The 14,012-nt window shown below is 51.1% G+C and overlaps 1 protein-coding gene across 2 annotated transcripts in view; it reads right to left on the bottom strand.

Moving 5' to 3' along the window:
- LOC108315151 (MLX interacting protein) overlaps positions 1–14,012 on the bottom strand; it is a 65,809-nt gene that overhangs the window by 13,546 nt on the left and 38,251 nt on the right. For both annotated transcript variants that reach the window (XM_017544294.2, XM_017544295.2), the window contains exons 2-7: positions 3,936–4,042; positions 3,371–3,456; positions 2,127–2,216; positions 1,795–1,836; positions 1,313–1,484; positions 526–615 (exon numbers count right to left, since the gene is read on the bottom strand). In XM_017544294.2, coding sequence (XP_017399783.1) covers positions 526–615; positions 1,313–1,484; positions 1,795–1,836; positions 2,127–2,216; positions 3,371–3,456; positions 3,936–4,042 — 587 coding nt within the window. The remainder of the gene's footprint in view (positions 1–525; positions 616–1,312; positions 1,485–1,794; positions 1,837–2,126; positions 2,217–3,370; positions 3,457–3,935; positions 4,043–14,012) is intronic.

Below are 14,012 nucleotides of genomic sequence, written 5' to 3'. Positions count from 1 at the left end.
AACAAGAGCGAAACTCCGTCTCAAAAAAAAAAAAAAAGGACTAAACCCCTACACCCCACATGGCCAAGGGGGATGCCATGGCCAGAGGGTATTACCCTCAGAGACATCTTTTTTTCTGTAGAAAGGGGACTCCGGTTGGAACCACACATGCTGGCAACTATCTTGGGCTCTGAAACACTCCCAGGCCTGGGATTTCTGCTGTTCTCACGTGGCAGGGGCTCAAAGACCCATGTAACTGCAGGGCCTTGGCAGGGAACTGGCTGTGTCATCACTGCCCTCTGCTGCTTCGAGGGAGAACTGCTTACAGTCATGGCCAAACCCAGGGCCAATCTTCTTGGAGAACAATGTCCCAGAAAAACTTTCCAGGCCTTGCAGTTACTACAAAAAACAGTTCAGTTAAAAAAAAAATTCTGTGCCTGTTCCCTTGTCCATTCTACCAAGTCTTGCTCTTAAAGGAAGGCAGCGATCTGCTCTGTGCTGGGCCGGGAGAGGCAAGCAGCCGCGCACTCGGCGTCTGGTCCTCACCTTGGAAAGGCTCGAAGGTGTCCATGAAGTCCAGGTTAGGCTGCAGAGGCATCAGCCCCGGCTGGATCATGTCTGCATTTCCCAGATGTGCTGCAGGAACCACAGAGAAGAGGAACCATTTTGTCTTCTCAGACAATAATGTAAGAATGAAAGAAAGGCCTGGAACAGACCTTCCAGGCCCTGTTCACATTCTAGAGTTTTCCAAGGAGCTGGCTGGGATTTCTACCTTCTCATGGGTTTGTGGCCATTCTGCACCCTCAAAAGGCAGGAAAGTAAGTTTTTGTCAGGAAGGTAAAATTGAGTATCAGGGAATGGACACCCCAGGAAGCTGTGAGGAGCTCAGCAGAGAACAGACACCTCCTCCAACACTGTTCTAATTTTCAATCTTTGTGTTCTTCCCTGAGGGGTTAACTGAAGACTGAATGTCACTGAGGTGAGCGGTCACACCAGGAGTGCTTCCGACTTTCTTTAGCATGAGACACGGCCCGGACACCTCAGCCTAGGCACGGCACATGTCCCCCGTGAAGGCAAGAGTATTGAAATGTGCCAGTGGCTCAGACCAGACCCTGCTGCTGTCTTCCCACCATGGCGCCACGGGAATGGCAGCTGCCCAGTAGGCCCACTCTGCAGACCCCACCCACTCAGTATGTGCAGCCTGGATGTTAAATGAGGCCAGCTATCCTTCTCTTCCTTACTGCCTGCCCCCAACCATAACACACAGCAGCTCAGAGACAGCCCTGAAGGAAGCAGCTGGCTGTTCAAAGCCCAAGGCCCTGGTTTGAGTTACCTATTTCCCGGGGATTGGGCCAGGCCACTGGCTGGTGTGAAGACAGCGTGGAGAAGAGGGTGTCGCTGAATTCCGACATGAGCATGTCTGTGTCCAGCAGGGGGTCCTCCTCCATGGGGACGGGGGTCTTCCATCCGTCCCTGTGCTTGTGCCAGTACAGCATGTCATAGTCCTAACACAACACCAACACAGGGGAAGAAGCGTCAAAGGGTAACAGTGAGATGCAGAATTCCTACACCTGTCACCTGGGAAAATTCGTCACAGGGGCTACTCCACGGAAGTGAGGCACCAGGGTGGAGGCATTCAGAGAGCAGCTTCCTCCAGCTCACCCAGGAGAGAGAGCTGGACTGCTTCTGAGCCATTCCTAAGGCCCCAGTGAAGGCTCATGGTCTGCCACCTTCTGCAGGGTTCCCAGTGGGCCACTGAAGTGCCTGCTGTCCCATGTCACAGTGGGGGTCCTCAGAGCTCCGAGGCTCACTCACCTGGGCCAAGCTGGAGAGGTCCTCATCCTTGTGCTGCTGTAGCTGTGGGCCAAGGGACAGAACAGGGTGGTCACCAGGGGCTCTAGGAGAGCCCAAGGGCTCTAGAATATACAGAACTCTCAGGGAGGCAGGTAGGGAGAAGAGTCCTGCTTATGCCACCCCCGGCCGATGCCTGCACGAAGGAGACCCCCACCCAGGGCACAGATGGGGAAACTGAGAGCAAAAACGACACGACCTAGGCAGTCTGGAGTCTACAGCCTCGGCCAGGGCTCTGAACCCGGGCTCCGCCCCTCCCTCCCTCGGCTGGCTGCCTGAACACTCTAGCCGGATACCCTTTTCTTGAAGTAGGTTCTCCACTTGTGATACTCCCGGATCACAATCTCGATGCGGCTCTTCCAGTACTTCCCTTCCGTGGTGATGGCCTGAGAGACACAGGGCAGAGTGAAAAGAGGGGGCTCTGCTTGATTAGCAAAGCTTAACTCGTGTACCTGTCTGGCACTATGATCAGGACTCAGGCAATCCAGCTGGTAATCCCACGATGGCTACCATGTCACTCAGAAAGCAAATCCCACTTCTGTGCTGCAGCAGGTCCTCTAGCTAATAATGCGCTTTCATTCCAAGACCTAAGGTAGCCAAAGGCCTTGGGTGCACAGCCGTGAGGCTCTGCCCAGGTGTATGGGGTGAGAGCAGAATGCTCCAGCAGGGGAAGAAGCAGGGAAATGCTGCGGAAACTCCCAACCTCCCCCACAAATGCCCCTTCCCTGAAGCCTCTGCCACATTCAAAGGGCAAAAATGAACAGCCAATTCCAGGAAGTTTCAGGTGGAATGCGCCCTCCAGGAGCCTCGCATCCAACCGCTGAGTGCTGCCAGCATGGATGCCTCGCATGACAGCCTCTCAGCTCTAGAGCTAAGGAGCCTCCCGTGCCTGGGCCTGCCTCACTTTCAGATCTCAAGGCCCGAATCACCTCACCTACAAACAATTCAGTGTGTGTCCTCGATAGCGAAGACGTTTTGTTATAAAGAACTGATTACAATATTGCCATACCCAACAAAATGATATCCCTTGATACTATCTAATACCAGATTACACCTGACTGTCTCACAGCTGTCTTTCATTAGCTTACCTTCTGAATTCCACCTTTATCGTAACAGTGAGACATGCCTGGACAACATGAAAGCAACGCGGAAGAATATGCGCTGAAGAAAACATCCTCCCCTTGCCTGGCGGCCCTAATCCTATCCCCAGAGGCTCCTGCTATTAAGAGACTTCTGTATATTCTTTCAGACACTTCCTGTGCATGTATAATCATACATAGACAAACACTTTAAAAATTACCAGAAAGACATTAACCCTCTCCGTCCTCAAGCTGGCCCTTCTGAGAAGGGGGAGGCTCTGCAGCCTGGGGTTGCCAGAGGCCACCAGGTCCCAGGCCTGGCCCCCAGGCCATGGATGGCACAGGGCAGGCCCAGGGCTCCCCTCCACAGCCTCTCCTGCAGGACTAGCCCGCTGTGAGCTGCTCCTGGTAAGGTGCCAGTGCGTTTCCTCTCTCAGCCACCCTGGGTCACCTCCAAGTACCTCTGGCCGGCGGTGCTCGTCTACATCCACAGAGCCGTCCAGGGGCGTCACAAAGTGGCACACAGGATTCTTGCGCTTCTCCAGATCTGAGAAGAGAGAGGATGAGAGTCATCACCATGATCCAAACCCGAGGGAGCCCTGTCCTGTCTGCTGCACCCCTCCCCAAGGGCGGACAAATTCCCAGGTACCCTTTTCTTCGAAAAGGAGATTTCAGGGGAATAAAGGAGTCCAGTGAAAGGGGAGGATCTGTTAATAACCCCTCAGCCAGAAAAGCAGCGTGGCTTCTCAGAGAAAGACCAGCCAACACAAGCCTGCCCCAGCACACTCATTTCCCGGAGAAGCTGCCAGGTCCACGGCACCCAGGCTGGAGAGAGTCGGCCCATGCCCAAGTCTTCCTTTCCTAGACCTGCTCCCTAACTCTTCAGATGTCACCCCTCAAATGTCCACTTCCCCCGGACTTGGCTTGGGTTTCCTGTCGGCAGAGCAGACTCTGGCCCCTGGGTGCCCAGGCCTCCAGGGCATGGAGCTCTGACCGCCACGGGTACCCAGGCTGGGCAGCACTTACACTGCATGTACCAGGCCCGCCAGATGGCATTATTGAGCCGGATCTTGTCTCTCCACTGGAGCTTCAAGCCCTTGAAATTCTTCCACTTTGGAGACACCAACTTCCCACTGAAAGGCAAAGCAAAGTGGGGAGACTCAGTGGTTCCTCTGAAAATGAAGTGAAATTTAAAAGTGCTACCCAATCATTATAGGACCAAACTCCTGACTGATCCACCCCCAGCCACAGGTCGGGCTTCATGGAATTCAGGTCACTGGCGGATTTCTTCAGAGCGATACATGGGGCAGGGAGTGGTGGGGACACTGAGAGGGTTCAGAGGACAGGACTGGCCATGGGGTGTAGCCACTGGCACAGGCGATGGCATATGGGGTTCACTATAGTCTCTACTTTGGCATATGCTACACATTTTCCGTAACTAAAAATTCAAAAGAAATCTGCTGACCACAGAGTGAAAACCAGGCTCTTTTGACCTGCTTTGCCACCAGCCCCATGAGGCATTCACAATCCAAGCACCTGAGTATCCTGCTGGCCTGAGCTGCTGCAGGGCAGGACCCTTCCTGCCTCCCAGAGCCTCTGACATGGTCCTCACTCTTGATGTCCTTCCACTTGGCCACCTCCTCATCCCTCAAGATGCTGCCCCCACATCATCTCCTCTGAGCTGGCCTGGCTTCTCCCAGGCTGCACCGATTCCTTCAGGGTCTCTCTGCTCTCCGCTTCGGGACAGTCTCACAGGAGCACTTCTGTAGCAGTGTCTGCATACACGCACCTTCCCCTGTGGACAGTGCAGCTTCTCTAGGGAGGACCATTAGGTGGCTTGGCACACAGTAGGGGCTCAATTAACAATTCTTCATTAAATAAGTCAAGAGTACTTGTAAACCCAGCCTCCCCATGGCACAGCTGTCTTGGGCAGCTCAGTTTACCAAGTGCTAGGCCAGGAGCCGTCTCTGGGCAGTGGCATAGGGTTTCTCTTGTTCAGATGGCTTGAGATGGGCAAGGCACTATTTCTGGCCCCTACCACAGGGGGGCTGTGGAGGTTTTATCTGACCATAGGCCACAGCCCTGCCCCTTCTCCAGTCCCACTCAGAAAGGCCACGTGGCAAGCCAAGATCTGCCAACAATAGCTGCAGACTTCAGAGGAAGCGCCTGAGCAACAAACATTCCGTGAAGCTGGAACCTGCTCTGGAAGGCAGACGCCCCTGGCTATGACCCTGGCAGGATGCTCACGCATATCGACACCCAACCCAGCAAGGAGCCCAGGTTCTGCGCAATACAGGCCAGAAGGTTATGTCACCCCCAGTAAAATGTCACGGCGCATCCTCCTAGCACGAGAGACATGTAGAGAGCAGCAGCCTCCGCCCAACAGGTCAGGCGCTCAGAGCAGTCACACGTCTTCTTCCTTCCTTCTCTCCCCAGTTCAAAGGCTTGTCTAACCTACCTCCATGCTGATGGCCTTGCCTCACTGGTGGTACAGCAGGCAGCTGCGGTATCAGAGAGCCATCACTGTCATGGCATACTTGCTGCCTACCTGTAGCAGCTACAGCAGTGTCCTGCATACAAGCAGAATGACACACTCTCCTCCAGAGTGTGTTAATAAGGACTAAATGAGAGCATACTTGTGTATAGTAAAATACACACACATGTACATGCTTAGACACACACACACAACTGGTAAACCCTAAAGCAAATACAAAGATATTAATAACCATCTTAATGATCTACAGTTATTACTGAAAGGCATAATTTTTTTTTTTTTTTTTTGAGATGGAGTCTCACTCTGTTGCCCAGCCTGGAGTGCAGAGGCACGATCTTGGCTCACTGCAACCTCCGCCTTCTGGGTTCAAGTGATTCACCAGCCTCAGACACTTGAGTAGCTGAGACTGCGGCCATAAGCCACCACATCTGCCTAATTTTTTTTGTGTTTGAGATGGAGTTTCGTTCCTGTTGCCTAGGCTGGAGTGCAATGGTACGATCTCCGCTCACTGCAACCTCTGCCTCCCAGGTTCAAGTGATTCTCCTGCCTCAGCCTCCCAAGTAGCTGGGATTACAGGAATGCGCCACCACACCTGACTAATTTTGTATTTTTAGTAGAGATGGGGTTTTACCATGCTGGTCAGGCTGGTCTCAAACTCCCGACCTCGGGTGATCCGCTCACCTTGGCCTCCCAAAGTGCTGGGGTTACAGGTGTGAGCCACTGCACCCGGCCTAATTTTTGTATTTTTAGTAGATATGGGGTTTCACCATGTTGGCCAGGCTGGTCTTGAACTCCTGACCTCAAGTGATCCTTCCACCTCCACCTCCCAAAGTGCTGGGATTACAGGCATGAGCCACCACGACCCGCCGGGCATGATGTTTTTAACAACCCCTGCCCTGACTTCAAAAGCCCTTTCTCTTACATTTGCCATATTGCCATGTGGTTCCTCTTCCTCCACAAGTGGAAAAGGTGACACCTGTGCCCTCTGCCAACACCAGGAACAGAGACTTGGGCAGAGGTCGGCCCCAAGTGCGAGGCTAGCCCTGAGGGTGGGATCCGCGTAGCTGCAGAAGCCTCACCCACTCTGCGCTGTGAAGAGCTAAAGACTGAGGTCGGGGGACGGGTGAGGCGGTGAGGTCCCCCTCATGCAGCATGCCCTTGGCGGTGGCACACGTCATGCCTGCAAGCTGAGTGTCCTGAAGGGCAGACAGCTGTAGGCACAAGGTGGATAACCAACCTGGCCAGAGCAGCCAGGGGAGGTTTTCTGGAGGAAGTGGCATTTAAGCAAAGGCCTAGTGGATAAGGAACACCAGCTCAGCCGAGAGGAGGCCAGGCCCACGCAGTTCCTTCTGCCTGGACTGTGGTGGCTCCAGTGAGCAGGAACTCAGCCTGATCCAGGCAGTGAAAAACTCTCAATGTGTGAGCCAGGTGTAGTAGCACCTGCCTGTAGTCCCAGCTACTGGGGAGACTGAGGCAGGAGGAATGCTTGAGCCCAGGTGTTTGAAGCTGCAGTGAGCCATGATGGCACCGATGCACTCCAGCCTAAGGGAAGGAGCAAGACTCTGTCTCCAAAAAAAAGCAATCAAAAAGGGTGTCACACCAACAGCTTCAATCCCATGCAATGAGGGGAGTGGCAAGACGCAGGGAAATTTAGTCTTACAGGCTAGAAACCTCAAGGTTTAGTTTGAGGGTCCCCTCTTCTTCCTCTCCGTGAGCTGAAATGCTTCCCTTTTCTTTGGTGTTTACGTCCAGCAGTCAGACTTCAGCAGCAACACAGAGACCAGAACTCCCAAATGGGATCACCCCTCCACCCCGGGTTTCTGTAATATCTCCATGGCCAACAGGTGGTGCTCAACCAACACAAAGAAGGGCATCCAAATCAAAACCCAAACTTAGACCAGCCACAGCCAGAAAGGGTCGACTGACCGCCGGCACCTCCAGACCACCCCCACGGCAATTTCAAGTCAAGATCTGAGGGGGCAATGCATGCAGTTCTATGATGCCTCAGAAGGTGGCGAGGGGCAATGAATGCTTCAGGTGCTACAAAGGAAGGGATGCCCTGGACAACTCATGCCCGGAAACGCTGGGCAGGCTTGTGTAGATTTCTCTCCTGATGGGCCTGGCAGAGCTGTTAGGCTGTGCACTGTCAATCTTCAAAGGAGGGGAGAGGACAGACATCCACGGGGACCCTTCTTCACAAGGTACTCAGGAAAAACTGTTCTAAAAGTCCCACAAGAGGCCAGGTGCAATGGCTCAAGCCTGTAATCCCAGCACTCTGGAAGGCTGAGGTGGGAGGATCACTTGAGCCCAGGAGTTCCAGACCAGCCTGGACGACGCAGAAAGACAAAAGAAAGAAAGGGGAGGGGAGGGGCCAGAGACGAGGCAGACAAAGCCGGCCAAGCTCAGTGGCTCAGGCCTGTAATCTCAGCACTTTGGGAGGCCAAGGCGGGCGACACAAGGTCAGGAGTTAGAGACCAGCCTGAACACCATGGTGAAGCCCTGTCTCTGCTAAAAATATACCGGGTACGGTGGTGGGCACCTGTAATCCCAGCTACTCAGGAGGCTGAGGCAGAAGAATCACTTGAACCTGGGAGGTGGAGGTTGCAGTGAGCCGAGATCGTGCCACTGCACTCCAGCCTGGGTGACAGAGCGAGGCTCTGTCTCAAAAAGAAAAAAGAAAATAGCAGGGAGTGGTGGCCTGTGCCTTTGGACGCAACGTGTGCAGTTACTAAATGAGTTATTAGATTAACGCTAAAGTAGCCAAGTACAGACCAAGCAGCCTGTGGTCCCCGCTACTTGGGAGGCTGAGCTGGGAGGATCCCTGGACCCCAGGAGTTAGAGAGGGCAGTGGGCTATCCTGGCACCACCACACCTCAGTCTGGGTGACAGAGACCCTGTCTAAAATTTTCTTTTAAAATGCCCACAAGGGAGCCTGTGGCAGTGGAGGGAGCCTGCCCTGGCAGAGCCCCCAGGGCAGCACCAGCAGAAAGCATCTGTGGTTGGGGGACTTCTGCTCTCCCAACTCACGCCACCAGCTTAACATATTCCAGACAAAGGTGACTGGGCTGCCCCTGAGTCTAACTCAGGATTATGTCGGATTCTTTCTTAGAAGCAGACCAGAAACATGTTCTGACCATTTCTGTGAGACCACTGGCTTCCCCCAAGACCCACAATCCTCCTCCGGCCTCTGCCCCTTGAACCCACCCCTGCCATCTTCCCATCAAAACAGCGAAGCCGGACTGCATTCACCCATTCACTAGCCCTCTCCTCCTCCTCTGTAGGAAGACTGTTGCCTAGGGTCGCCAGCACAGGGCCTAGCACATGAGAGGTGTTTTAAATATGGAGTTATTAAATGAATGCTAAATTTTCCATGAAGAACAATCTTTACACCGCCCTACCACGGCCGCCCTTCCTAGAAGGCAGGTTCTTGACATGAAACAGGAAATTCACAGTACAACAAAGGTCTCTCTCAAAACTTTTCTTGGAAGAAACTAGCAAACTATGAATTCCTCAGAGGTCTGGCAAAAGAGTGCTTTGGAATGGAAGGAAATTAAATTGCAAGACTTGCACAGACCAAGCTGGAAGTAAGAACAGGGGCAGGCAGAGAGGGCAGGCAGGGCATGGCTAATTTTGTTGGTTCCGGTTGGGACGAACTCCTGACTCATGCTCAGACCATTGTCTCCAAAAATCAGCACACAGAGGCCAGGTATGGTGGCTCATGTGTGGTAATTCCAGCACTTTGGGAGGCTGAGGTGGGCAGATCACAAGGTCAGGAGTTCAAGACCAGCCTGGCCAACATGGTGAAACACTGTCTCTACTAAAAATACAAAAATTAGCCAGGTGTGGTGGTGTGTGCCTGTAATTCCAGCTACTCAGGAGGCTGAGGCAGAAGAATGGCTTGAATCCAGGAGGTGGAGGTTGCAGTGAGCTATGACCTTGCCACTACACTCCAGCCTGGGCAACAGAGCGAGACTCAGTCTCAGTTAAAAAAAAAAAAAATGGCTGGGTGTGGTAGCTCGGGCCTGTAATCCCAGCACTTTTGGAGACCAAGGTGAGTGGATCACCTGAGATCAGGAGTTCAAGATCATCCTGGCCAACATCGAGAAACCCCGTCTCTACTAAAAACACAAAACTTATCTGGGCATGGTGGCACATGCCCAGCTACTCAGAAGGCTAAGGCAGGGGAATCACTTGAACCCATGTGGCAGAGACTGCAGTGAGCTGAGCCAAGTGCACCACTGCACTCCAGCCTAGCAATAGAGCAAGATTCCATCTCAAAAAAAAACAAAACAAAAAAAAACATCCCTGGCTTTCTCCCGACGACCTGTCTGTAGTGGGGCATGTCACAGTGAGTGCTGAAGGAGAACCTGGGCTGGGGTCGTTCCCTCTTTCCTCTGCTCCTGGAGGGAGGGTGGGGGTGGAAGGTCAGTCTGGGGTTTACTTAACAAGCCATATCCTCACTTGGTCAACAATAATGAAAATATTTTGGCCACCATCTGTTGACTCTTTTTCTTGTGGAAAATAAATATAAATAAAATTTACCATTTTAACCATTTTAAAGTAGATGATTCTGTGCCATTAAGAACATTCACCATGTTTTATAACCAGTACCATTACCTAGTTCCATACCTGTAATCCCAGCACTTTGAGGGGCCAAGGCGTTTGAGACCAGTTTGGGTAACATAGTGAGAGCCCCATTTCTACAAAAATTAGGAAATTAGCTGGGCTTCGTGGCATGTGCCTGCGTTCCTAGCTATTCAGGAGGCTGAGAGGGGAGGATTGCTCGAGCCTGGGAGGTCAAGGTTGCAGTGAGCCACTACTGTACCACTGCACTCCAGCCTGGGTGACAGGGCAAGACCCTGTCTCAAAAGAAAACAAGTGAAAAGAAAGAGAAAGAAAGAAGGAAGGGAAGAGAGAAAGAGAGAGGAAATTCTTTCCCAAATAATTTGGAAAAAAAGACAGGAAGGAAGGAAGAGGCGAAATGGGAAGGAGGGGAGGGGGAGAGGGAAGGAGGGGGAGGGAGGGAGGAAAGAAAGGGAAGGAAAGAAAAAATTATTCTTTGAACTTCATTACTTTCAAGGTAGAATCATACTCCACTCATAGATGGACCACATTCTGTTTATCCATCATCAGTAGGACACGGGTCATTCCACCTTTGGGCTACTGTGAATATCGCTGCTACATAGTGACACCTCTGTTTTATTTCCCAATCAGTTTAGGGCTCTTGGCGGGGAAGAGTTCTCATCACTGAGCTGGTGCTGGGGATAGAATGATGGGCAAAAACTGTGAGCCTTCCTGAAGGGCAAACTGACAACTGCCCATCAACATCATAAATGTGCATCCCTGTGACCCACAAACCCACTCTAGGAAGTGATTCCACAGATCCACTTGCACATAGGCACAGAGACGTGAAGAGAGGGACATGAAACTGCAGCACTGTTTGCAGCAGCAAAGGGTTGAAATAACTTAGATATTCATCACAGGGGACCAGTTAATACTGTGGCATATCTACATAGTGGAACACTATGGGGAAATTTTAAAAATAACACATTTCTATGTGGTAATATGTAGGCAAGACCTACAAGACGCACTGTTAAGTGAGAAAACAAAAACAAAACCAAGGCGCAAGATATACGGTGTGGCTACCATTTATTTTTTATTTTATTGATTGACTGACTGAGACAAGAGTCTCACTCTGTCACCAGACTGGAGTGCAGTGGCGCAATCTTGGCTTACCGCAACCTCTAACACCTCCTGAGTAGCTGGGACTACAGGCACACGCCACCACACCCAGTTAATTTTTTCTCGTATTTTAGCAGAGATGGGGTTTCACCATGTTGACTAGGATGGTCTCAATCTCCTGACCTTGTGATCTGCCCGCCTCAGCCTCCCAACGTGCTGGGATTACATGTGAGAGCCACCATACCCAGCCTATTTTTTTTTGAGACAGTCTCACTCTGTTGCCCAGGCTGGAGTGCAGTGGCACAGTCTTGGCTCACTGCAACGTCTGCCTCCTGTGCTAACGTGTTCTCATACCTCAGCCTCCCGAGTAGCTGGGATGTGTCACCACGCTCCGCTAATTTTTGTATTTTTAGTAGATATAGGGTTTTGCCATGTTGGCCAGGCTTGTCTCCAACTCCCGGCCTCATGTGATCCACCCACCTCAGCCTCCCAAAGGGCTGGGATTACAGGTGTGAGCCACCATGCCTTGCCCAGTATGGCTATCATTTATATACAGAGATAGTCACACAGACACATAGGAAAGCAAGGAGAAAAGACAGGCAGCAGATCTCAAGATGGATACATTAGAAAAGGCTAAGAGTGACATAGCAATTTCTCTTTGCAGAGATGAGCTGGAGAAGCAAGGCGTCCAGTGAGCTGGAGTATTCACTGGTCACTGCTTAGTATTGTTGAAACAGAACAGTGGAATGTACAGCATTCCTCCCTTTTCTGTGGTATTGTGGTTTACCTATGATCAACTGCTGTCTGAAAATATTACACGGAAAGTTGCAGAAATTAACAATCTGTAAATTGTAAACCATGCATGGAATTTCATGCCATACCACTCTGTCCTGCCTGGGACATGACTCATCTCTTTGTCCAGCAGATCCACGCTGTAAATGGCACCTGTCTGCTAAGTCACGTAGCAGCCATCTCAGTGATCAGATCCATAGTTGCGGCGTCACAGTGTTTATGTTCAGGTAGCCCTTATTTTACTTTTACTTAATAATGGCCCCAAAGCGAAAGAGTAGTGATGCTGGTAATTCAGATATGACCACGAGAAAAAAGGCAAGTTCTTAACTTAATAAAGAAAAAAATCATACGCTGAGGTGGCTAAGATCTATGGTAAAAATGTGTCTTCTGTCCATGCAATTGTGAACCGCAGATTGCCGTCATTGCTTTATGTGATTATTGTTGTTAATCTCTTATTGTGCCTAACTTATCAATTAAGCTTTATCACAAATATATATAGTGAAAAAATGTAGTGTATACAGTACAGGGTTTGGTACTATCTGTGCTTTCAGGCATCCACTGGGGTCTTAGAACACATCCCCTCAGATATGGGGGGATACTGTATTACTTTTTCAAAATAAACAAGGAAAAAAGACCAGGCCAGGTACAAGACATTCCAGGGCTTCTAATTAGTTATGGAAGGCAATTAATCACAAAAACAGATATAAACTTACGGATGAGTCAATTTTGTGCACCAGATCCAGATATGAGGATCACAGTTATTAGGTGGTTTCAATGAGGGTATAGAGGAATGACTCTTCCAGGAGTCCAATTCACTTGCTTCAAAAGGGCAGTCTCTACCGGCTGGTCCTGGAATATGGGCCTGGTACGACAGGCTGCCAGGAGCCAAAGCTAACAGGCTACAGACAGGCAAAGGTACACTGAAGAGCCGGGATGTGGGAGGGGCCACAGCCAGTGTCCTGGCAGGAGGGGCAGTGTGCACCTCTGTGGGCCACCTGCCTGAGCAGAGAGCCTCCTACAGAGGAAGCCCAGGGGTTTCAGGTCCTGCTGCATCTTCATAGTGGATCCCTTGGCATCTTCATTTTTTCTGTTCTAGGATATCCTGTTAGAGAAGCGGGCTCCGAGGGCTGTGACAGGAAGGCAGGAGTACCCTCCAGTGTGCCAGTGTTCAAGTACATGCAGGTGCTCTGCCCACGTGTGTGCCAGCTTGTTTGTGGGGGTGTATATTTGTCTTTTGTGTGTGTGAAAAGCAGGGAGTAATCATTCCATGACAACCAGAAAATAGTGCAACTTGAGGACGTGGATACCAGGCAAGATGTGCCTGCTGCGATGGTGACTTCACTCTGCCTGGGAGGGCTGTGTCCTGGCCTTCCGCTGAAGCACAGACACCACCATGCCTACACCACTGCTAACCAACAAAGAAAGGAGAGTGGCTCCATTTCCGGCCTCGTCACTCAGGCCGCCCCAGCCTACCTTCAGCAAAACAGCGACCACATCCACCAGGCAGGACAGCTGGGTCGGCCACAGCAGGTAGGAGGGTCAATGCTGGGATACTGAGGCACACTCCTGAGTTTTAGGAGATTACTGGGCATGTTCTTAAGTTTCCTGTCAGATTCAAGCCATAACTGGACTTTCAAGCAGGGGCAGCGACCCCTGGGGCAGGGTACCATTTAAAGCCAGAGTCCTGGGTTTCCTCGCCAGGTGAGTAAACCCCAATCAGACTCCAGGGTGTTCCCGACTCCTCTGGCCTGGAGATGGGAGTCCAGGATTTGCAATAGACAAACTTGATGTTTCACTTCAATTTGTACCATTTGTTAATGAAATTTCATGATTAAAAACCTGTACGTTAGCTATGCGTCTCTTATTTTCTGAGCTGTTTGTCCACGCCCTTTGCTTTTTCTAAAAACCTATTTTGAAATAATTATAGAATCACAGGAAGTCACACAAATGGAACAAAGAGCCCCATGTACCCTTCACCCAGCTTTCCCCAGTGGTGGCTCTTGTACTGCTGCAGCACAATGTCAAAAGTGGGAAATTTGCTTTGAGACATTACTAGTAAACAGACTACACATCATTGATAGCCATTAAAATGTCAGTCGCTGTGGCTGTGTGTGTGTGTGTGTGTGTGTGTGTGT

Source organism: Cebus imitator, unplaced genomic scaffold (genome assembly GCF_001604975.1).
Source record: "Cebus imitator isolate Cc_AM_T3 unplaced genomic scaffold, Cebus_imitator-1.0 Scaffold169, whole genome shotgun sequence".
Classification (NCBI taxonomy): Eukaryota; Metazoa; Chordata; class Mammalia; order Primates; family Cebidae; genus Cebus; species Cebus imitator.
The sequence above is the reverse complement of the archived record's forward strand: the minus strand, read 5'-3'. Positions and strand labels throughout refer to the sequence as shown.